This window comes from Pleurodeles waltl, chromosome 6 (genome assembly GCF_031143425.1).
Source record: "Pleurodeles waltl isolate 20211129_DDA chromosome 6, aPleWal1.hap1.20221129, whole genome shotgun sequence".
Taxonomy (NCBI): Eukaryota; Metazoa; Chordata; class Amphibia; order Caudata; family Salamandridae; genus Pleurodeles; species Pleurodeles waltl.
Window position 1 is genome coordinate 28712361 of NC_090445.1, and position 23015 is coordinate 28735375.

The following is a 23015-nucleotide window of genomic DNA, read 5'->3' on the forward strand; positions in this document are numbered from 1 at the left end:
ACAAAAACTGTATATGTTGTTGCTCTAATTCAAAGTTCCTAACTTACCTGTGTGGAGTACCTTGCATTTTATATATCTACTTCAAATCTTGAACTTGTGGTTCTAAAAATAAATTAAGAAAATATATTTTTTATATAAAAACTATTGGCCTGGCGTAAAGTCTTTGAGTGTGTGTTCCTCATTTATTGCCTGTGTGTGTACAACAAATGCTTAACACTACCCTCTGATAAGCCTACTTCTCGACCACACTACCACAAAATATAGCATTGGAATTATCTAATTTTGCCACTATCTTACCTCTAAGGGGAACCCTTGGACTCTGTGCACACTATTCTTACTTTGAGATAGTATATACAGAGCCAACTTCCTACAATACTAGTAAGAAGAGGTTTGGGACGAGTAAAGGAGAAAAGGAGGAGGGAGGAGTCTGTAGAAAGGGATTAGGGAGACCATAGTAGTAAAATGAGGTTTGGGATGAGTAAAAGGAGAGATACATGCAAGAAGAATTTAGAAGGGTTGTTTAGGAAGTCATTGTAGTAAACTGAGGTTTGTGGCGATCCAAGGAATGATACAATAGGGAAGAGTCTAGAAAGGGTTATTTTGGAGATCATAGTAGTAGAATGAGGCTTGGGATGAGTCAGAGAGTGGAGATCGAGGTCAGATTGAGAGACGTATAGAGTGAGACAGAGTAGTGTACTGGAGAGAGTGATATTTCCCTGTTGACCAACTCACTGTGATAGCCGTTGATAGCCTGGGTGGTTGGGTGGTCACCATCTTTCATCACCTGCATGGGGTTGACTGAGGAGGTGATGGGAATTGATGGTCCAGTGTGTGTTTCCATCCTCTGGTGACACCCATTCTCTTTCCCCCCCGTTGTCTACCAACAGGTGCAAGTGCAATCTTCACGCCAACACCTGCACCTTCCGGGACGGCAGCCTCCAGTGTGAGTGTGAGCACAACACGACAGGCCAGGACTGTGGCAAGTGCAAGAAGAACTTCCGCACCAAATCCTGGCGGGCCGGAGCCTACACCCCCACGCCCCATGGATCGCCCAACGCATGTAGGTACAAGACTTCCTTTCCCAGCCGTGTTTAACCACCGTCGCCAGGAGGCCACGCCAACTTGTGTGGTGGTGGCCTCCATGGGCCCAGGAGTGATGCCCACCACTGACCTTGGGTGTTTACCTGGGGCAGGAACCTCGATCGCACCCCCTCTGGGTCTCAGCCTCTCTAGGTAGTGGTGGGAGGTACTCACATGACATGAGGGCATGAAACAAGCACTGGTAAATTATGAGAACAGCAGGCATCTCCCAAGCTTTGTGTCATCAGATAAAGGAATGTTGACATCTTAAGGGACCTGTCTGTAAACTGACCACAACTTTGCCTTGCTGCTCACAAGGACAGTTTATAGCTCATCTGTGTGTCGTGTAACAAACCCCTAACTCCCAACAGTTGTGGTGGCGTTCTGAGGCGCACTTAAGGTTATCCACCACCTCTGTGGGTGGGTCAATGACCCATGTGGGTGGGTCAATGTGCTCTGTTGGTTTGTGAAACAACAGTTTCCTGTCTGGAGTCACTCCTGGGAGATTACTGTAGTTATTCACCAGAACTCTGTGAGATTACTGTAGTTGTTTAACCGACTGCTGCAAGATTACTGTCATTATTGACCAGACATCTGTGAGATTACTCTCGTTATGCACTAGATCTCGGTGAGATTACTATCGTTACTCGTTAGATCCCTGTGAGGTTACTGTGGTTATTCATTGGATCTCTGTGAGATTGCTATCAATATTCATTAGATCTCTGAGATTACTATCGTTATTAGATCTCTGTGAGATTACTGTCATTATTAACCAGACATCTGTGAGATTACTCTTGTTATGCACTACATCTCTGTGAAATGACTATCGTTATTTGTTAGATCTCTGTGAGATTGCTATTGATATTCATTGGATCTCTGTGAGATTTTTATCATTATTCATTAGATTTCTGAGATTACTATCGTTATTCTTTAGATCTCTGTGAGATTACTATTGTTATTCATTGGATCTCTGTGAGATTATTATCATTATTCATTAGATTTCTGAGATTACTATTGTTATTCTTTAGATCTCTGTGAGATTGCTATTGTTATTCATTGGATCTCTGTGAGATTATTATCATTATTCATTAGATTTCTGAGATTACTATTGTTATTCTTTAGATCTCTGTGAGATTACTATCGTTATTCATTTGATCTCTGAGATTACTATCATTATTAACTAGTTCTCTGTGAGATTACTGTCGTTATTCACCAGACCATATGTGTGGGATTGCTGTCATTATTCACCAGATCTCTGTGAGATTACTGTTGGTATTCACCAGACCGCTGTGAGATCACTGTCATTATTCACCAGATCTCAGTGCGATTGCTGTTGTTATTCACCAGACCACTGTGAGATTGCTGTTGTTATGCACTAGATCTCTGTGAGATTATTATCATTATTCATTAGATCTCTGTGAGATTACTATTGTTATCCATTGAAAGTGTGAGATTACTATTGTTATTCATTAGATCTCTGTGAGATTACTATTGTTATCCATTGGATGTGTGAGATTACTATAGTTATTCATTAGATCTTTGTGAGATTACTATTGTTATCCATTGGATGTGTGAGATTACTATAGTTATTCATTAGATCTTTGTGAGATTACTATTGTTATCCATTGGATGTGTGAGATTACTATCGTTATTCATTAGATCTCTGTGAGATTACTATTGTTATCCATTGGATGTGTGAGATTACTATCGTTATTCATTAGATCTCTTTGAGAATACTATCGCTATTCATTAGATCTCTGTGATTACTAGTTATTAATTAGATCTCTGTGAGATTACTATCGTTATTCACTAGATCTCTATGAGATTACTGTCATTATTCACCAGACCGCTGTAAGATTACTGTTGTCATGCACTAGATATCTGTGAGATTACTATCATTATTCATTAGATCACAGTGAGATTACTATCGTTATTCATTAGATCTCTGAGATTACTATAGTTATTCATTAGATCTCTGTGCCCTATTAATTAGACCTCTGTGAGATTACTATCGTTATTCATTAGATCTCTGTGAGATTAATATTGCTATTCATTAGATCTGTGAGATTACTATCATTATTCATTAGATCTCTGTGAGATTACTATTGTTATTCATTAGATCTCTGAGATTACTATCATTATTCATTAGATATCTGTGAGATTACTATTGTTATTCATTAGATCTCTGAGTTTACTATCATTATTCATTAGATCTCTGTGAGATGACTAGTGTTATTCATTAGATGTCTGAGATTACTATCAATATTCAATAGATCTCTGTGAGATTACTATTGTAATTTGTTAGATGTGTGAGATTACTATTGTTATTCATTAAATGTCTGAGATCACTATTGTTATTCATTAGATCTCTGTGAGATTAATATTGTTATTCTTTAGATCTCTGAGATTACTATCATTAGTCATTAGATCTCTGTGAGATTACTATTGTTCTTCATTAGATCTCTGAGATTACTATCTTTATTCATTAGATCTCTGTGCCCTATTCATTAGATCTCTGTGATATTACTTTCGTTATTCGTTAGATCTCTGTGAGATTACTATTGTTATTCATTCGATCTCTGAGATTACTATCGTTATTCATTAGATCTCTGTGAGATGACTAATGCTATTCATTAGTTGTCTGAGATTACTATCATTATTCATTAGATTTCTGTGAGATTATTATATTGCTATTTGTTAGATGTCTGAAATTACTATTGTCATTCATTACATCGCTTTGCGATTTCTATTGTTATTCATTATATGTCTGAGATTACTATTGTTATTCATTAGATGTCTGAGATTACTATTGTTATTCATTAGATGTCTGAGATTACTATCATTCATTGGATCTCTGTGAGATTACACTTGTTATTCATTAGTTCTCTGTGAGATTACTATCATTATTGATTATATCTCTGAGATTACCATTGTTATTCATTAGATCTCTGAGATTACTAACATTTTTTATTAGATCTCTGTGAGATTACTGTAATTATTCACTAGATCTCTGTGAGATTACTTACAATATTTCCTAGATCTCTGTGAGATTACTTTTGCTATTCACCCCTGGGTGTCACAAGGCTGTGTGCCTCAGGTCTATTAGGAAGCTAGCGTTTGTTCCCTGGCCCTTGGATATATTAGGAGGCTGGATTCTGATCTGTAGGTCTCTTGCACATGTGTGAACGTAGCCTCTGGTCTGAGCACCTCTGGCCCGTTCCTGAAGCTAGCCTCCTTTCTATTGGGCTCCAGTTCATCCATGAAGCTAGCCACTGGTCTGTGAACCTCCAGTACCTTTATGAAGCTAGCCACTGGTCTGTGAGACTCCAGTACATTTATTAAACCAGTCACTGGCCTGCGAGCCTCCAGTACGTGAAGCTAGCCACTGGTCTGTGAGCCTCAAGTACATTTATGAACCAAGCCTGTGGTCTGTGGACCTCCAGTACATTTATGAAACAAGCCTCTGGTCTGTGGCCCTCCAGTACAGGTCTGTGGACCTCCTGTACATTTATGAAACAAGCCTCTGGTCTGTGGACCTCCAGTACATTTATGAACCAAGCCTCTGGTTTGTAGGCCTCCAGTACATTTATGAACCAAGCCTCTGGTCTGTGGGTTTCCAGTACATTTATGAAACTGCCTCTGGTCTGTGGGCCTCCAGCACAGGTGTGTGAGCCTCCAGTACATTTATGAAACAAGTGTCTGGTCCTTAGGCCGCCAGTGCAGGTCTGTGGGCTTCCAGTACATTTATGAACCAAGTCTCTGGTCAGTAGGCCTCCAGTACATTTCCGAAACAAGCCTCTGGTCTGTGGACCTCAGGTACAGGTCTGTGGGCCTCCAGTACATTCATGAAGCAGGCCTCTGGTCTGTGGGCTACCAGTACATTTATGAAACTCGCCTCTGGTCTGTGGGCCTCCAGCACAGGTGTGTGGGCCTCCAGTACATTTATGAAACAAGTGTCTGGTCCTTAGGCCGCCAGTGCAGGTCTGTGGGCTTCCAGTACATTTATGAACCAAGTCTCTGATCAGTAGGCCTCTAGTACATTTCCGAAACAAGCCTCTGGTCTGTGGCCCTCCGGTACAGGTGTGTGGGCCTCCAGTACATTTATGAAACAAGTGTCTGGTCCTTAGGCCGCCAGTGCAGGTCTGTGGGCTTCCAGTACATTTATGAACCAAGTCTCTGGTCAGTAGGCCTCCAGTACATTTCCGAAATAAGCCTCTGGTCTGTGGACCTCAGGTACAGGTCTGTGGGCCTCCAGTACATTCATGAACCAAGCCTCTGGTCTGTGGGCTTCCAGTACATTTATGAAACTCGCCTCTGGTCTGTGGGCCTCCAGCACAGGTGTGTGGGCCTCCAGTACATTTATGAAACAAGTGTCTGGTCCTTAGGCCGCAAGTGCAGGTCTGTGGGCTTCCAGTACATTTATGAACCAAGTCTCTGGTCAGTAGGCCTCCAGTACATTTCCGAAACAAGCCTCTGGTCTGTGGCCCTCCAGTACAGGTCTGTGGACCTCCTGTACATTTATGAAACAAGCCTCTGGTCTGTGGACCTCCAGTACATTTATGAACCAAGCCTCAGGTTTGTAGGCCTCCAGTACATTTATGAACCAAGCCTCTGGTCTGTGGGCTTCCAGTACATTTATGAAACTCGCCTCTGGTCTGTGGGCCTCCAGCACAGGTGTGTGGGCCTCCAGTACATTTATGAAACAAGTGTCTGGTCCTTAGGCCGCCAGTACAGGTCTGTGGGCTTCCAGTTCATTTATGAACCAAGTCTCTGGTCAGTAGGCCTCCAGTACATTTCCGAAACAAGCCTCTGGTCTGTGGACCTCAGGTACAGGTCTGTGGGCCTCCAGTACATTTATGAAACAAGTGTCTGGTCCTTAGGCCGCAAGTACAGGTCTGTGGGCTTCCAGTACATTTATGAAACTCGCCTCTGGTCTGTGGGCCTCCAGTACATTTATGAACCAAGTCTCTGGTCAGTAGGCCTCCAGTACATTTCCGAAACAAGCCTCTGGTCTGTGGACCTCCAGTACATTTATGAACCAAGCCTCTGGTTTGTAGGCCTCCAGTACATTTATGACACAAGCTTCTGGTCTGTGGCCCTCCAGTACAGGTCTGTGGGCCTCCAGTACATTTATGAACCAAGTCTCTGGTCAGTAGGCCTCCAGTACATTTCCGAAACAAGCCTCTGGTCTGTGGACCTCAGGTACAGGTCTGTGCGCCTCCAGTACATTTATGACACAAGCCTCTGGTCTGTGGGCCTCCAGTACATTCATGAACCAAGTCTCTGGTCAGTAGGCCTCCAGTACATTTCCGAAACAAGCCTCTGGTCTGTGGACCTCCAGTACAGGTCTGTGGGCCTCCAGTACATCCATGAACCAAGCCTTGCACCACTGCTGCCTGCTTTGAAGGTGTCCTGTGATGGGGGAAGCTCTCCCGGCTGGTGCTCCAGCTATATCTGTTCTCTGAAGGTGGGGCGCTTGCACTATTTCAGAGACAGCTCTCGGGAGCAGGTGCTTAACTCACTGAGTGGAAGGTGTGCGTGAATGAGTGAATATGCAGGGTACAGACACCATTCTCACTTATGTGATATTCCTCGCCAGCATCTTATAAAGGCCCCATATATTGAGAAGTGGTCATCAAGCTGCAGGGTATTCTCATTTGGAGCAGCTCACACACAGCATAAGTAACAAAGGGCCTAATTTAGATTCGAATATCCCGTCCACCAAAATATAAATCCTTTAGGATATAATGGGATTTATATTTCGGTGGACGGGAAATCCGTCGCCGTTGTGACGGAGTCACCCCTTCACCAAACTCTAAATCAGACCATAAGTGCTAAATGTATATACCTTGGATTTGATAAACGTGGTCATAATTTGCACACTGACTTTTAGAAAATCCAATGGTATTTTGGAAAATCAACCAATGTACTAATAGATCACTATGTAAACTATCGCATCATAGTGGGTCGCAATGCGATCTGCCTCACGGATATTAACTACGATTCGCTGCCATCAAACCAACGGTAGCCTGATGGGGTCAGTATACCACCATGTCATGACCAGTTTTAAATAAAGCAATCACTTTTTATCCAAATACTGTCTTTCCCATAAATGAGAATGGGTTACATTAAAAAAAGAAGAAAAGATTTAGAAACTTATTTTAGGACTAGGGAGTGGTCCATGGCACCCCTGCCTAGCCTTAAAAATCTTTTTTGTCAACATTCACAAAGCTTGAGTGGTTCCTGGTGGACTCAGTACCGTTTGCAAATGGGTTGTCACCTCCTTTGAGGTTTCGGTAAAGTTTTAATGTGTTGCGACAGGATTTAAATCGCAGAACATTAATATAGTCTATTGAGAATTACTATTTGGAAGTGCCACCCTAAACACGCCCCATCCAAACAGCAATTCCGTATGGTTTACTAAACCCATTCAGTGATTCTGTAACTTGTTACCAAAATGCCAAATGGGATTAGAGCATACGAAAAACACATTTATTGGTCACAAAACATGTGATATACTGAACCACAGTGTTTGCAACCAATAAATGCTTTTGTACACCATCTTCAGGAAGAACCTCAAGACGTGGCTCTTCGGATGAGGCACCACCCCTTTCCCCCAGCGCCTTGAGACCCTCACGGGTGAGTAGCTGCGCTTTACAAATACTGATTGATTGATTGATACATCTGACCCAAAGCTCTGTGCAGGCACGCAGGTGGCAGCCTTTTAAAAAGGTTTTGAATACATGTGTACTGGATGCTCTGAAATCCCAGGCTCGGTGCTGCACCCGGTCGATTTGTTGAAGGCAGAAAGTAAACAGGGGCCATGTGGCAGAGTGGTGGTGACCTGAAGAGCTTGAAGACGTAACCAGGCCACCGTGTGGAAGAAGAACACATGGTGTAGACACGGCAGGGCACATGGTGTAGACACTGCAAGGATATTACAAAACTCAACCAACAAGGCAGATGCATCCCCCAGGCTCAACACCAACTAGTGGGTCTGCGAACTGAGTGCCTGGGGAGAAAGTACAGTCAAGGATGACTGTTGAGACACCAGCCACACAATGGAGCCCTCAACAAAGTGGGTCTGGACAATGAGTCTGTCCTGCACCCCCAATATGCAGTCCATAAGCACAAAACTGCCTGCCCAGCTTGGCCCCTGCCAACCATCACCCCACCAAGCTGTCTCCAGAAAGATTCCAAGAAAGCAATCACAGAAGCAGGCGGTGATGATGCAAGCCCAACGCAACTCCTGACACCATACATGCGGCACTCGTGGATAGGAAGACAGGGCTTAGACTGAGTAACTTTTCACTCCATCCCAAATCAACATCTTTCTTGAACAATTATAATTCCCCCTGAACTGTGGGACTGAGCTCTGTGGGTTGGTGTAGGCAACCACTTGTCGTCCCGCAGACTCCTTCAGCATGGTCACTATAGGAAATATAAATCCTACAAATTGAACACCCGACAGGACCTGAGATCAGTAGCCCCAGGTGTAGGAGCAGACAATCCTGCTAATGTTTACAAACCTGGGCTTTGGTGCTGATGTATTGAAATGGGTTAGGCTACCGTACACAAAACCAATGGTGAACGTTCACACAGGTTGTATCATCTCAAAGTGGCGGGCGGTGGACATGGCTGCCCCTCTTGCTGCCACTCTCTGCCATGCCATGGAGCCTCCGACCTATCTTTGTAGGGGGAGGGGCCAAACTGGGATATACCATTGACTAATAGACACAACATTATATCACTACATGCGGACGATGTGCCTCTGCACATAATGGACTTCCAAGTAATTGTGGATGCCTTGGTAAATTTTGGTAAATTAACTGTCTCGAGAATAAATTGGGAACAATCTTGAATCTTCCCCCATTGAATCTTGAGGGGGGGGGGGCATGATGAGTGCAACTGCCGGCATCAAGTCTCAGACTGAAGCAGCACATGCTTAACAATTCGGTACACCAATTTACCAGGAAGAAAACATTTGATCTCAACATAGAGAAGACAGATGCAACTGCATTCTGGTCCACACTCCTGCTATCCAAAATGGGTAGAATTGTAACCTCTAAAATGTTAATCCTGCCTAAACGCCTATACCTGACATCAGTCCCAAGCTTGCTTCACTGGACTTCCTTTAAAGATGTCCAAATGATGTTATCATTCCTGATCTAGAGCAGTGGGAGGAAAAGAATGGGGCTAGATAGGCTGCAGGAATCCACAGCCAAGGTCCGTTAGGGGGTCCCCGACTTCAGACTGTACTACCCAACAGCACATCTCTGGTGGGCCACCAGGGGCCGTATTAAGGAAAGTGCCCGGAGGGCGCTACGGGCATGTGCGCCCACTTTGCACCCCCCAAGAGCACTTTGGTATTACAGAAAGGGGTGCAGAAGCTCCCTATACAGATAGCATTGGCACACATATAGGCTATCACCAGAGGGTGTTCTCTCATTTGCATGGGGGCGTGGCCCCATGCAAATGAGGGAATCCCTTAGCCTCTGCCCCAGCGCCATATTATAGACGTGGACGCAGAGGCAAAGAAACTGTCAAGAGGAGCACTGTCAGTGTGCCCCCTGATGGGTGCCCTCTGGAGAGGGGGATCTATGGACTCCCCAGACATCCTCTTGCAGGTGGGTGCACCCACCTGCAAGGGGATCTCTAATCCCCCTTAAAAGTGCAGGTGGGCTGCCCCGTGCCCTGTGAAACACGGAGCAGCTGCTTCAAAGCTTACTCCATTTTTCACTTGAATGTGCTGCCTCCGGGGTGCCGCGACTGCGGCACCCCTGTTTTAAGGTGCACCGTAGCACAAACAGAGAACGTGCACCCTATGTGTAATAGGGCCCCTGGTGCTTCCTTCGAACATCAACACTGACACTACTTACCTGACAACTGAATTACCGGACCTCACGCTCAATGAGGTCATAGCCAGAGGCACAGCATTGCCATCTCTCTGCTCCAGTCTAGTCAGGGTAGGCAGATTACGCTGAACAAACTGCGTCAAGCGCTCCTGGCACACATCAATATACTCACGAAATCCCAATAGACTGCCTGGCGCAGTCCCGGGAAGAGATCGACCACCGAGATCACTGCTATGATTGACAAGGTGGGCGACTTGTACGCCAACGATATACTCTGCTCACTTGAGGAGTTGAATGGATCTTACGCCGGAGTAATTCATAACATATAGCCCGGACCACTGGAATAACGAAGCAGGAAATGACCAAATTATGCTGCAGGGTTGACTAACTTATGCGCCAAGAAAAGGCAATCTTTACAGCGTAATGAGGCCCATTTTGTGATAGTATTACTTCATTACTTTGTCATTTTTACTCATGCTAACACTGTTTCATCTCATTATATCACTTTGGTAATTGCAACAGCAATAACCTACTGAAAGGTGATTGGTCAGTCTTTGCACAGGGTCTTCCAATGCACAGCAACACCTTTCACTGCTTTTTTAGTAACTTTAGATCCATATGAGCTACACACAATTTTTTGTTAAAATCTGCAAATCAGCAGCGGGTGCTAAATTATGTGGCAAATGCAGTAAATCCATAATTATGTGAAAAATGTCAAGGGTGCAGAGTTGAATAATTCCAGTGGTCCTGCATAAAATGCACTAGTACGAGCCGCACACCTCACTTGGGAAAACGCACCAGATGAGCCACATGCACTGGGTTCAGGCTTGTTGCATGGACTTGGAAGGAAACCTGTATCCATCCTATACACGTCTCCGAAGGACTTTCCAAACTGAGGTCACAAAATTACAGTACCAGCAGGGCACCAAAAAGCACACAGAGCTCTGAATAGTCTAAACCACTCTAGTATGGAAAGAATCAATCCAGAAATGTAAGGCTTAAACCCCTCTAGTTTTACTACCTACCAGGGCCGGTGCCCGGTGCAGAAATCTTTTTTGGAGCCCCCCACCCCATGACCACCTCCTCGGATTCCCTCACTACCACTTGGCAAAAGCGCCCCTCATCTCTCCAAAGCCCCTCTCACATACATGATATTTGTTTGAAAGCGCTTATAAAGGCTGGCTTTACTAATCCACTCAGCTATCCACACAAAGTATAGTTCTGTTTTTTGCAGCAGGCACATTAACCCTCTGCGCTACTTTATGGTGAGTCAAAGCTGCCGCTAGACAAAACTCCCATCCCTCTCCCTGGCAGTAACGTTAATTACAAGCGGTATCTTGACATTTTGTTTCATGAAGGCTGGACGCACAAGGAACTTCTTAGCAGGTGCTTTTAAATCGCAGGTTTGGTACGTTATTGTTAAACACACACCCCCACTGAGGTCAGCGCCCCCCCATCCAGGTCAGGACCTGGTGTGGCCGCACCCCTCGCACCACCCTAAAGCCGGTCCTGTTACCTACACCAAACATACCTGTCCTCTGAACGGATAGGGCACATGTTTGAAGGCACCAGTGACAAGTGCCCTAGATGCGGACCTCATGACGCAGAACTCTAGCATATGGTTTGGGATTGTCCAGTAATTTGGAATTCTGGACTGGGGTGGTCTCCACAACTTCAAAGTTTATGGAGATGACACTTGTTTGTGAATGAGAGTCATATTTATTGGGGCTAAAACCTAGAACCAAAAGAAGGAAATATGTTAGCAAATTTACAGACCTGGCTTACACCCTGGAAAAAATATGGATTGTGATGACCTGGAAATCCCCTATGGCACCCACAAAGTCCTTAGGGTTAAGAGACCTGAAGAAAGGACAGAGGCAGAAGCCATACCCAAGTACAGCAACAACACAGAGGGCAGGTGACCTGTCACACCTGGGCTAGAAAAAATGTAGCCTAACCCAACAAGACAGGGACAGACCAGCGTGGACTCCCAGTGGCCACAAGCACTCCTTATCCCACTGGACATACTCCTGTACACTGAAGTAACCTAATAACCTAACTGACTTTGGATAACATTAACTTACATACCTGGCCAAGCAACTATAGGTGTAGGCTGGTGATATCCAATCTCGAATATCGATGGGAGAGACTATAGTTATACTGTCGAGGGACAAAATATTGAAAGGAAAGTTTCCATACATTTTCTATACCCATGTCCACATATATGTACCTTGGTTTATATATATATATATATATATTTTAACTACTGGTGGTCGCCAGTAGATAGTTATAGTTAGGGCTTGCCTATATCTTTGGCACTGTTTGACAAAACTATATGAAATTTTCCAAGAGAAGTGTCACTGTAGGTTTTGTTTTGCATGGAAAATTTCGGGATGATCTGCCAAGCGTGGGCCGAGAAAAAGGGGGCGGCGGGTTCAAAAAAGTGTTTTTCCCATTTTAATTCCCATCTGGTTTTTGGAAGCAACTACAGCCCGAACCATTGGATGGAATTACACCAAATTTGGCAGAAAGGTTACTTTTGGTCCAGAAAGAACCGTTTTTGGTATTTGGTATAAATCCATTTAGTCATTTTTGAAAGATTAAAAGAAAACCAAATTAATATCTCTAGAGGCGCGAAGAGTTCAAGAAACCTCCTGATCTCATGCAGAGATCTGATTGCCAACACTTCAATCAGGAAGTGTTGGCAGCCATTTTGAGACTCAGCTTGAGCAGAGTCTAAAACAATATGAAAAAAAGAAAAGGGGGCAGGATACCGTTACCCTAACCCCCTAGCCTTGGTCCAGGGGTCCCCCAGGGCTAAAAAGCAATTTTTAAAAAACCATGGCAAAAATCATGAGTTTTCTCAAATTTCATTGTGCTTTAAAAAGAAATGTGTGGTCTCTCGCGTTTGTTTATAATTGGGCCCCCGGGTGGGCCAGGACCCGGGGGCATTGCAGGCAAAATAGGAGGTGCGCATAGGGTCCCCCTCCTAGGGTACCACCCCCTTCCCGGAGCTAAATGCTAAAAATATGCAGAGGCACTTGGCCCCTCCGGTGATCACCACCTCCCCGGGGCTATGTTAATAAAGTTTGCAGGGAGCTGCCTGCCCCCTCATACTCCTGGGAAATACCACCTTCTTGTGGCAAAAAATACATTTAAGATTGGGGGTCCTGTGGACCTCCCTGGCCCAAGTGATCGCCACCTCCCCATGGCTATAATTTAGAAATATGTGGGGCGGCACACCCCCCGCACCCCTGGGACCACCACCTCCCCGGGGCAACAAAGAAAAAAAACTGATAGGGGTGTCCTATGGACCCACCTGGGCCCCGGGGACTGCCACCTCCCCGGGGCTATAGAATTAATTAGATAGGGGGTTCATCGCTGACTCCCCCGCCCCGGGGACCACCACCTCCCCAGGGCAAAATGAAAAGATGGAGGAGGGCCGCGAGACCCCCCTTGTGGAGCCATAGATGGCCATAGGGACGCCACCCCCCAGAGCCAGCTCCTGCTACCTCCTGAGGTGCCCTCCTTTGGGAGGTGGCTGTTTGCTTTTGTTAGGCGGGAACTGACAGCTCCCACCAAGCAAAAGCAAACATAACTCTGCTTTTAGCAAGCAGGAGCTGTCAAACAGCTCCCGCTTGTTGATAGCGGAGTTTTTATCTCTTTCCCTGAAAACAAATATGTGTGCAGGGAAAGAGATGAAAACACTGCTCCAGCAAGAAGAGAGCTGCTATTTAAAGCAGCTCCCTGCGTGCGGGAGCAATGCTGGCTCCTGCAGGCCACCCCGCTGTCCCAAATGCAAGCATGTTTTCTCTGCAGATAAACCTTGTAAAGTTACCTGAAGAAGACGGAAGAGGAACAATCACACTAGTAAAGTTACAGAAACACAAGCTCACCGAAGACATTTACTCTGTGTCTTTTATGCAGCTGTAGTGTAGGAGATGCACTGTAACTTTACTCAACGAGGTAGCACTTACTAATTAGCCAGTAGAAAGTATTCCAGTTGGGTAGACCTTTTGCACAAAATGGTGGCCTCTTCTTGGATAAATAGGCAGGGCAGGATTCATTCTGGCACGATGCTCATTTCACAGAAATTAACCCTCAACAGGAGACACTTACAGATATACACGAAGCAGATGCTGAAGTTGAAGCTCCACTTCTATAAAGTACTAAGGATCCAAATTTGTTGCGCAGGGTGAAGGCAAAGCAAGTGTTTTTTTCTCTGTATTTCGACCTTGCAAAGTTATCTGTATACCTTGATGGAGGTGTTTGCATCCTTGCTTTGTTTTTTAGTGCAATATCTCATGTAGTGACTGTTACGTCAGTCGTGCGCGACGCAGGATTGGGTAGTTGTAAGGGGTGGCAACATGGCAATGGTTGGATTAATGAAAACTAATTACTTCATGTTAAAAAAACATAGAAATTCACTGAAAAAACAAAAGTTACAGGGACTTTATAGTTAGGATCAGAATTTACACGCAGAAGACCATAGACTGTTACGGTTAGAGTTATTTCAAGTAGCTATAACTCGTGCCCTAAGGTAGCTATAGCTTGCTCCGTCGCCTTGCCCTGATAATTACCCCAGATATTACAGCACTTATGACATCTCTTATAACATCATTGACTATATCTCTGCAACATTTGCTGTAAAAGCACTCATAAAAAACTGTGCACGGTTGGGATGCGAGTTATAGTGACCTTATGGCACGAGTTATAATTACTTGAAATAACTAACTATAACAGGTGAATTTCCATAGTTTTGTGCGTGTAAATTCTGATGCTAACTATAATGTCGCTCACAACATGCTTCTTTGGCTATCACAAAAAAGAAACATGGTAGGCATTCAGCACTTATTCACTTACTAACACAGGCACTCAGTAGGAGTTGCACAGGCAAGCAGGACTACTACTGCACCACGATCACACAGACACATGCCTTTGATGTGAATTACACACACATGCTGGCCTTCACTACTGTATGATCACTCATATTCATTAGGAGTGGCACACGCTTACTGTTCTTCCTCCTCACTATGGTCACTCACACATGGTAGGCGTTACGCAACATGTTGTCCTACATTCATGCCACGGTTACTCATACTTAGTAGCAGTTGCACACATGTGATGGCCTTCGTCTGCACCGTGGTCGGTTGCACTCAATAAGGGTTGAGCACACATGCTGGCCTTCCACCGCCCCATGATCACTCACACTCATTACGAGCTGCACATATATGCTGCTGTGACTTCACTACAAGCTCGCTCACACATGGGAAGGGTTGTACATACATGCTTGCATGCCTCCACACCATGGTCACTCACACATGGCAGGAGGAGCTCACATGCTGTCCTACCTCCACGCCATGACTACATACATTTGCAGCAGTTGTATACACATGAAGGCCTTCAACTGCTCCATGATCACTCACACTCATTACAAGTTGCACAAATATGCTGTTGTTTCATCACCTCAGGGTCACTCACACACGGTAAGGGTTGTACACACATGCTAGCCTACCTCCACACCATGGCCACTCACTCGAGGAAGGAATTGCAGACATGTGCTGGCCCTCCAGCTCTCCAGGATCACTCACATGTTAGGAATTGCACACCTATCTGTCCCTCCTCTACACCATGATCATCCAGACAGTCACACTCATGTTCAGTAGAAGATGCACACGCATGCTGGCCATCCTGCTTGCCATGGTCACTCACACACAGTAGGAATTGGACACACATGCTTGCTTTTGTTGAATTACACTCGCACACCATTGCACATGGTAGACGTTGCACACATATGGCGGTCTTCTGCTGTTCCATGGTCCATCACACGCTCACATGGTAGGAGTGGCATGCAGATGGTGGTCTTCTACCGCTCCAAAGCCCATCACATCCTCACATGGTGGGACTGGCACACAGATGGTGATCTTCCACCGCTCTATGGCCGCTCTATGGCCCATCACACGCTCACATGGCAGAAGTGGCACACTGACGGTGATCTTCCACCACTCCATGGCCCATCACACGCTCACATGGCAGGAGTGGCACGCTGATGATGATCTTCCACCGCTCTATGGCCCATCACTCGCTTACATGGCTAGAGCGGCACGCTGATGGTGATCTTCCACCGCTCCGTGGCCCATCACATGCTCACATGGTAGGAGTGGCACACTGATGGTGATCTTCCACCACTCCGTGGCCCATTACACGCTCACATGGTAGGAGCGGCATGCTGATGTTGATCTTCCACCACTCCGTGGCCCATCACACACACACGTGGCAGGAGTGGCACACTGATGGTGATCTTCCACCGCTCCGTGGCCCATCACACGCTCACGTGGCAGAAGTGGCACACTGATGGTCCTCCGTGGCCCATCACACGCTCACATGGTAGGAGAGGCATGCTGATGGTGATCTTCCACCACTCCATGGGCCATCACACACACATGTGGCAGGAGTGGCACACTGATGGTGATCTTCCACCGCTCCGTGGCCCATCACACGCTCATGTGGCAGAAGTGGCACACTGATGGTGATCTTCCACCGCTCCGTGGCCCATCACACGCTCACATGGTAGGAGCGGCACGCTGATGGTGATCTTCCACCACTCTGTGGCCCATCACACACACACGTGGCAGGAGTGGCACATGGATGGTGATCTTCCACCGCTCCATGGCCCATCACACGCTCACGTGGCTGAAGTGGCACACTGATGGTCCTCCGTGGCCCATCACACGCTCACATGGTAGGAGCGGCACGCTGATGGTGATCTTCCACCGCTCCGTGGCCCATCACACACTCATGTGGCAGGAGTGGCACACTGATGGTGATCTTCCACCGCTCCGTGGCCCATCACATGCTCACATGCAAGGAGTGGCACACTGATGGTGGTCTTCCACCGCTCCGTGGCCCATCACACGCTCACATGGTAGGAGTGGCACACTGATGGTAGTCTACCACCGCTCCGTGGCCCATCACATGCTCACATGGTAGGAGTGACACACTGATGGTGATCTTCCACCGCTCCGTGACCCATCACACACTCATGTGGCAGGAGTGGCACACTGATGGTGATCTTCCACCGCTCCGTGGCCCATCACATGCTCACATGCAAGGAGTGGCACACTGATGGTGGTCTTCCACCGCTCCGTGGCCCATCACACGCTCACATGGTAGGAGTGGCACACTGATGGTAGTCTACCACCGCTCCGTGGCCCATCACATGCTCACATGGTAGGAGTGGCACACTGATGGTGATCTTCCACTGCTCCGTGACCCATCACACGCTCACATGGTAGGAGCGGCACACTGATGGTGATCTTCCACCGCTCCGTGGCCCATCACATGCTCACATGGTAGGAGCGGCACGCTGATGGTGATCTTCCACCGCTCCGTGACCCATCACACACACACATGGCAGGAGCGGCACACTGATGGTGATCTTCCACCGCTCCGTGGCCCATCACACGCTCACATGGCAGGAGGAGCACGCTGATGGTGATCTTCCACCGCTTCGTGGCCCATCACACACTCACGTGGCAGGAGTGGCACGCTGATGGTGATCTTCCACCGCTCTGTGGCCCATCACACACTCACATGGCAGGAGCGGCACGCTGATGGTGATCTTCCACCGCTCCGTGGCCCATCACAAACTCACGTGGCAGGAGCGGCACGCTGATGGTGATCTTCCACCGCTCCGTGGCCCATCACACTCTCACATGGCAGGAGCGGCACGCTGATGGTGATCTTCCACCGCTCCGTGGCCCATCACAATCTCACGAGGCAGGTGCTGCACACTGATGGTGATCTTCGACCGCTCTATGGCCCATCACACGCTCACGTGGCAGGAGTGTCACTCAAATGCTGCACTTCCCTCCCAGTATGGTCTATTGCACTTTGTATAAGTTGAACATGGCCCTGGCCTTCATTCACTCCTGGTCACTCGGTACAAGTTGCACCCACAGGCCCACCTTCCACCGCTTAGTGCTTAACTTGAGCCGGTGGTTGGCACTTATTGGCCAACACCGGCACACAGCTGTCACATGGTGGCCCCGTTTGTGAAATATAAAGATGGGTAGAACAACGGTTGTTTAATATTAAAAACAACTAATGCGTGCCATCCAAGCCATTCTTACAGCTTTGGGGACTTTGAACAGTCTGAATTGTCACACTTGTAGCTGTGCGATGGTTAGTAGGTGTACCAGGGCTTCTGGAATTATGGGATTGTGCGGCCGTAGCGATTTTCGCATAATTATAGATTTACTGCATTGCCACAGTCCATCATATGCTGCATAATCTGCAGATTTTAACCAAAAAATGTGTTTCTAGCTCAAATGGTTTAAAAGTTACTAAAAATGCAGTGACATGTGTTATGTCGCTGTTGGAGGGCATGTTTTAAAGTTTGCCTGATCACCTTTCTGTTGATTATTGCTATATTTTGGTGTTAAACTAGTACTAATGAGGTGAAATCAATGCCCAGACACTGCTACCAATTTTAAAAACAAGCATTTGCAATGCAAACGGTCTCGCATTTGCTCGAGCAATTAGCATTGTAAACTCCTATTGGGACTCTTCTTGCCACATAAATTGAAAATGAAAATAAAGCAGTTTCACATAACTAACTGGACTTTTCTTGCCATATAAACTGAAAAGTAAAAGTTTCACATAAGCGTGCTGACGGCCGCCATCAGTGCAAAGCAGACACACAAACGGAAACAACAGTTCACTCGTAGTGAAACCTATCGGCAAAAGTGCAATTATCTAGTATCCGGCAAAAGTGCAATTAACTATGTAACAGGGTCGATGTCATGCAAAGCGCTCGACTTCTGCCAAGAAAGATCGCACTGCGAAAAAAAGAGAAAAAGTAGTCCACAAACCAGACGGAAAACAGTGAACCTCATATGTTTGCAGTACTTGATCGCTGCACTCAAGGAGGGCTAACCACCGGAAAAGGCATGACGTATGCATGCCTTTCACTAATGAATGCAAGCAGATTTTAAAAGGCAAGCCCACGAACCAATAAAAGACACTGACGTGACATGGGCGAGGTTTGAAGCCCAAAGAGAGATAACAACACGGGATGAAGCAATTCTATTACCAAATGTGCTGTTTTGTGCTGGATGATTTGCCTTTTTCTTGCCGCATAATTTACTCAACCCTGCTCCATAATTTGCCCCATATAATTCCAGTGTCCCTGGCCACTGGCAGTGCTGACAGTGGCAATGTGCGGTGCAAGCTGTGGTGGTACAAATTAAGCATTGCTGGGATGTGAGAGGGCCCGCGGGCTTGGGGCACTATTGCCAGCCCTTCCCCTCTATCCAGCCCTCAAAGCCGCTGAGTGGTATACTAAAATCGATGGATTTCTCTTAAAAGGCCGATGATCAAAGGTGTGAAGGCAGTCTGAGGCCTGACAGCCCGAGCGTGCGTCCTGTGGGTGCGGGAAGGGAGGCCGCTCTCTGGGAACCGGCGGCTGTCAGGGCGAGGGAAGAGGCGCGCACATCAAAGACTCGTCAGCCTTGTGATCTGAGGCACGACACACTGAATTAAACTCTGGGGTTCATTTACAAGTCCCTGTGTGCCGCTGGAACGTCACTTTTAGTGACAGTCCAGCATCCCACATTGCAGGGCCATACGTAAAGCTACTGTGCGTGGCTTTTCATGGCCATGTAGATATGGTGTGAGGCAACGCAGGGCAATTCGCTGGGTTGACTCACCCTGTGCTAGGGAGGCGTGCCGTGGGTATTATGGTGGCTGTTCCAACATAACACCCATGTCATTTGACACATTCCCAGATTTACGAGATTTCGTAAACCTGGGAATACGTCAAAAGCCCACGCCTCCCTGGGGGAGGCGCAAGGAAGGCACAACGAGGAGAAATAGTTTTATTCTAGTGATTGCTTTTGGTCAGGAGTGTGCCTCTGCCTGCACAAAAACAAGCCTGGATACAGCGCACCATGGTGCAAGGGTGCCTGCATTGGTGCACGGCAGCCAACTGCGCACCAGCACAGGGGAAAAGGACAGGAATGCACGGTATCTCGTAGATAAGACGCATTCCTGCAGCGCAACAAGAATCCTTGCGGCGCTGTCCTGCACCAAAACCTGGTAAGTGAGGCCCTCTGTCTCTCCGGTGCCCAGCCCCACCTGGTGCAGTCTCCCTGCCTCCTATCTCGACTGTACCTAGTCCCGCCTGGTGCAGTCTCCACGCCTCCTATCTCTCTGGTGTCTAGTCCCGCCTGGTGCAGTCTCCCCGCCTCCTATCTCTACAGTGCCTAGTCCCGCCTGGTGCAGTCTTCCCGCATCCTATCTCTCCGGTGCCGAACCCCGCCTGGTGCAGTCTCCCCACCTCCTATCTCTCAGGTGCCTAGCCCCGCCTGGTGCAGTCTCCCAACCTCCTGTCTCTCCTGTGCCTAGCCTCGCCTGGTGCAGTCTCCCCGCCTACTGTCTCTTCGGTGCCTAGCCCCGCCTGGTGCAGTCTCCCTGCCTCCTATCTCTCTGCTGCCTAGCCCCGCCTGGTGCAGTCTCCCCGCCTCCTATATCTCCGGTGCCCAGCCCCGCCTGGTGCAGTCTCCCCGCCTCCTGTCTCTCCGGTGCCAAGCCCCGCCTGGTGTAGTCTCCCCACCTCCTATCTCTCCGGTGCCGAACCCTGCCTGGTGCAGTCTCCCCACCTCCTATCTCTGCGGTGCCTAGCCCCGCCTGGTGCAGTCTCCCCACCTCCTGTCTCTCCGGTGCCAAGCCCCGCCTGGTGCAGTCTCCCCACCTCCTATCTCTCCGGTGCCTAGCCCCGCCTGGTGCAGTCTCCCCGCCTCCTATCTCTCCGGCGCCTAGCCCCGCCTGGTGCAGTCTCCCCACCTCCTATCTCTCTGGTGCCGAGCCCTGCCTGGTGCAGTATCCCCGCCTCCTATCTCTGCGGTGCCTAGCCCCGCCTGATGCAGTCTCCCCGCCTCCTATCTCTCCGGTGCCTAGCCCCGCCTGGTGCAGTCTCCCCACCTCCTATCTCTCCGGCACCTAGCCCCGCCTGGTGCAGTCTCCCCACCTCCTATCTCTCCGGTGCCGAGCAGCACCTGCTGCAGTCTCCCAGCCTCCTATCTCTCCGGTGCCTAGCCCCTCCGGGTGCAGTCTCTTCACCTCCTATCTCTCCGGTGCCTAGCCCCGCCTGGTGCAGTCTCCCAGCCTCCTATCTCTCCGGTGCCTAGCCCCGCCTGGTGCAGTCTCCCCGCCTCCTATCTCTCCGGTGCCTAGCCCCGCCTGGTGCAGTCTCCCCGCCTCCTATCTCTCCGGCGCCTAGCCCCGCCTGGTGCAGTCTCCCAGCCTCCTATCTCTCCGGTGCCTAGCCCGGCCTGGTGCAGTCTCCCCGCCTCCTATCTCTGCGGCGCCTAGCCCCGCCTGGTGCAGTCTCCCCGTCTCCTATCTCTCCAGCGCCTAGCCCCGCCTAGTGCAGTCTCCCAGCCTCCTATCTCTCCGGTGCCTAGCCCCGCCTGGTGCAGTCTCCCCGCCTCCTATCTCTCCGGTGCCTAGCCCGGCCTGCTGCAGTCTCCCAGCCTCCTATCTCTCCGGTGCCTAGCCCCGCCTGGTGCAGTCTCCCCGCCTCCTATCTCTCCGGTGCCTAGCCCCGCCTGGTGCAGTCTCCCCACCTCCTATCTCTCCGGTGCCTAGCCCCACCTGGTGCAGTCTACCCGCCTCCTATCTCTGCGGCGCCTAGCCCCGCCTGGTGCAGTCACCCCGCCTCCAATCTCTCCGGCGCCTAGCCCCGCCTGGTGCAGTCTCCCCGCCTCCTATCTCTCCGGTGCCTACCCCGCCTGGTGCAGTCTCCCAGCCTCCTATCTCTCCGGTGCCTAGCCTCGCCTGGTGCAGTCTCCCCGCCTCCTATCTCTCCGGCGCCTAGCCCCGCCTTGTGCAGTCTCCCAACCTCCTATCTCTCCGGTGCCTACCCCGCCTGGTGCAGTCTCCCAGCCTCCTATCTCTCCGGTGCCTAGCCCCGCCTGGTGCAGTCTCCCCGCCACCAATCTCTCCAGCGCCTAGCCCCGCCTGGTGCAGTCTCCCCGCCTCCTATCTCTCCGGTGCCGAGCCCCCCTTGGTACAGTCTCCCCACCTCCTATCTCTCCGGTGCCTAGCCCCGCCTGGTGCAGTCTCCCCGCCTCCTATCTCTCCGGTTCCTAGCCCCGCCTGGTGCAGTCTCCCCACCTCCAATCTCTCCAGCGCCTAGCCCCGCCTGGTGCAGTCTCCCCGCCTCCTATCTCTCCGGTGCCTACCCCGCCTGGTGCATTCTCCCAGCCTCCTATCTCTCCGGTGCCTAGCCTCGCCTGGTGCAGTCTCCCCGCCTCCTATCTCTCCGGTGCCTACCCCGCCTGGTGCAGTCTCCCAGCCTCCTATCTCTCCGGTGCCTAGCCTCGCCTGGTGCAGTCTCCCCGCCTCCTATCTCTCCGGCGCCTAGCCCCGCCTTGTGCAGTCTCCCAGCCTTCTATCTCTGCGGTGCCTAGCCCCACCTGATGCAGTCTCCCCGCCTCCTATTTCTGCGGCGCCTAGCCCCGCCTGGTGCAGTCTCCCCGCCACCAATCTCTCCGGCGCCTAGCCCCGCCTGGTGCAGTCTCCCCGCCTCCTATCTCTCCGGTGCCTAGCCCCACCTGGTACAGTCTCCCCACCTCCTATCTCTCCGGTGCCTAGCCCCGCCTGGTGCAGTCTCCCCACCTCCTATCTCTGCGGCGCCTAGCCCCGCCTGGTGCAGTCTCCCCGCCTCCAATCTCTCCAGCGCCTAGCCCTGCCTGGTGCAGTCTCCCCGCCTCCTATCTCTCCGGTGCCTACTCCGCCTGGTGCAGTCTCCCAGGCTCCTATCTCTCCGGTGCCTAGCCTCGCCTGGTGCAGTCTCCCCGCCTTCTATCTCTCCGGCGCCTAGCCCCGCCTTGTGCAGTCTCCCCGCCTTCTATCTCTGCAGTGCCTAGCCCCACCTGATGCAGTCTCCCCGTCTCCTATCTCTGCAGTGCCTAGACCCGCCTGGTGCAGTATCCCACCCTCCTATCTCTCCAGTGCCTAGCCCCGCCTGGTGCAGTCTTCCAGCCTCCTATCTCTCCGGTGCCTAGCCCCACCGGG

The 23015-nt window shown here is 49.2% G+C and overlaps 1 protein-coding gene across 2 annotated transcripts in view; it reads left to right on the plus strand.

Moving 5' to 3' along the window:
- The window catches only part of NTNG2 (netrin G2), a 447915-nt gene that overhangs the window by 188391 nt on the left and 236509 nt on the right, over positions 1-23015 (plus strand). For both annotated transcript variants that reach the window (XM_069237102.1, XM_069237103.1), the window contains exon 4: positions 888-1060. In XM_069237102.1, the coding sequence (XP_069093203.1) occupies positions 888-1060 (173 nt within the window). The remainder of the gene's footprint in view (positions 1-887; positions 1061-23015) is intronic.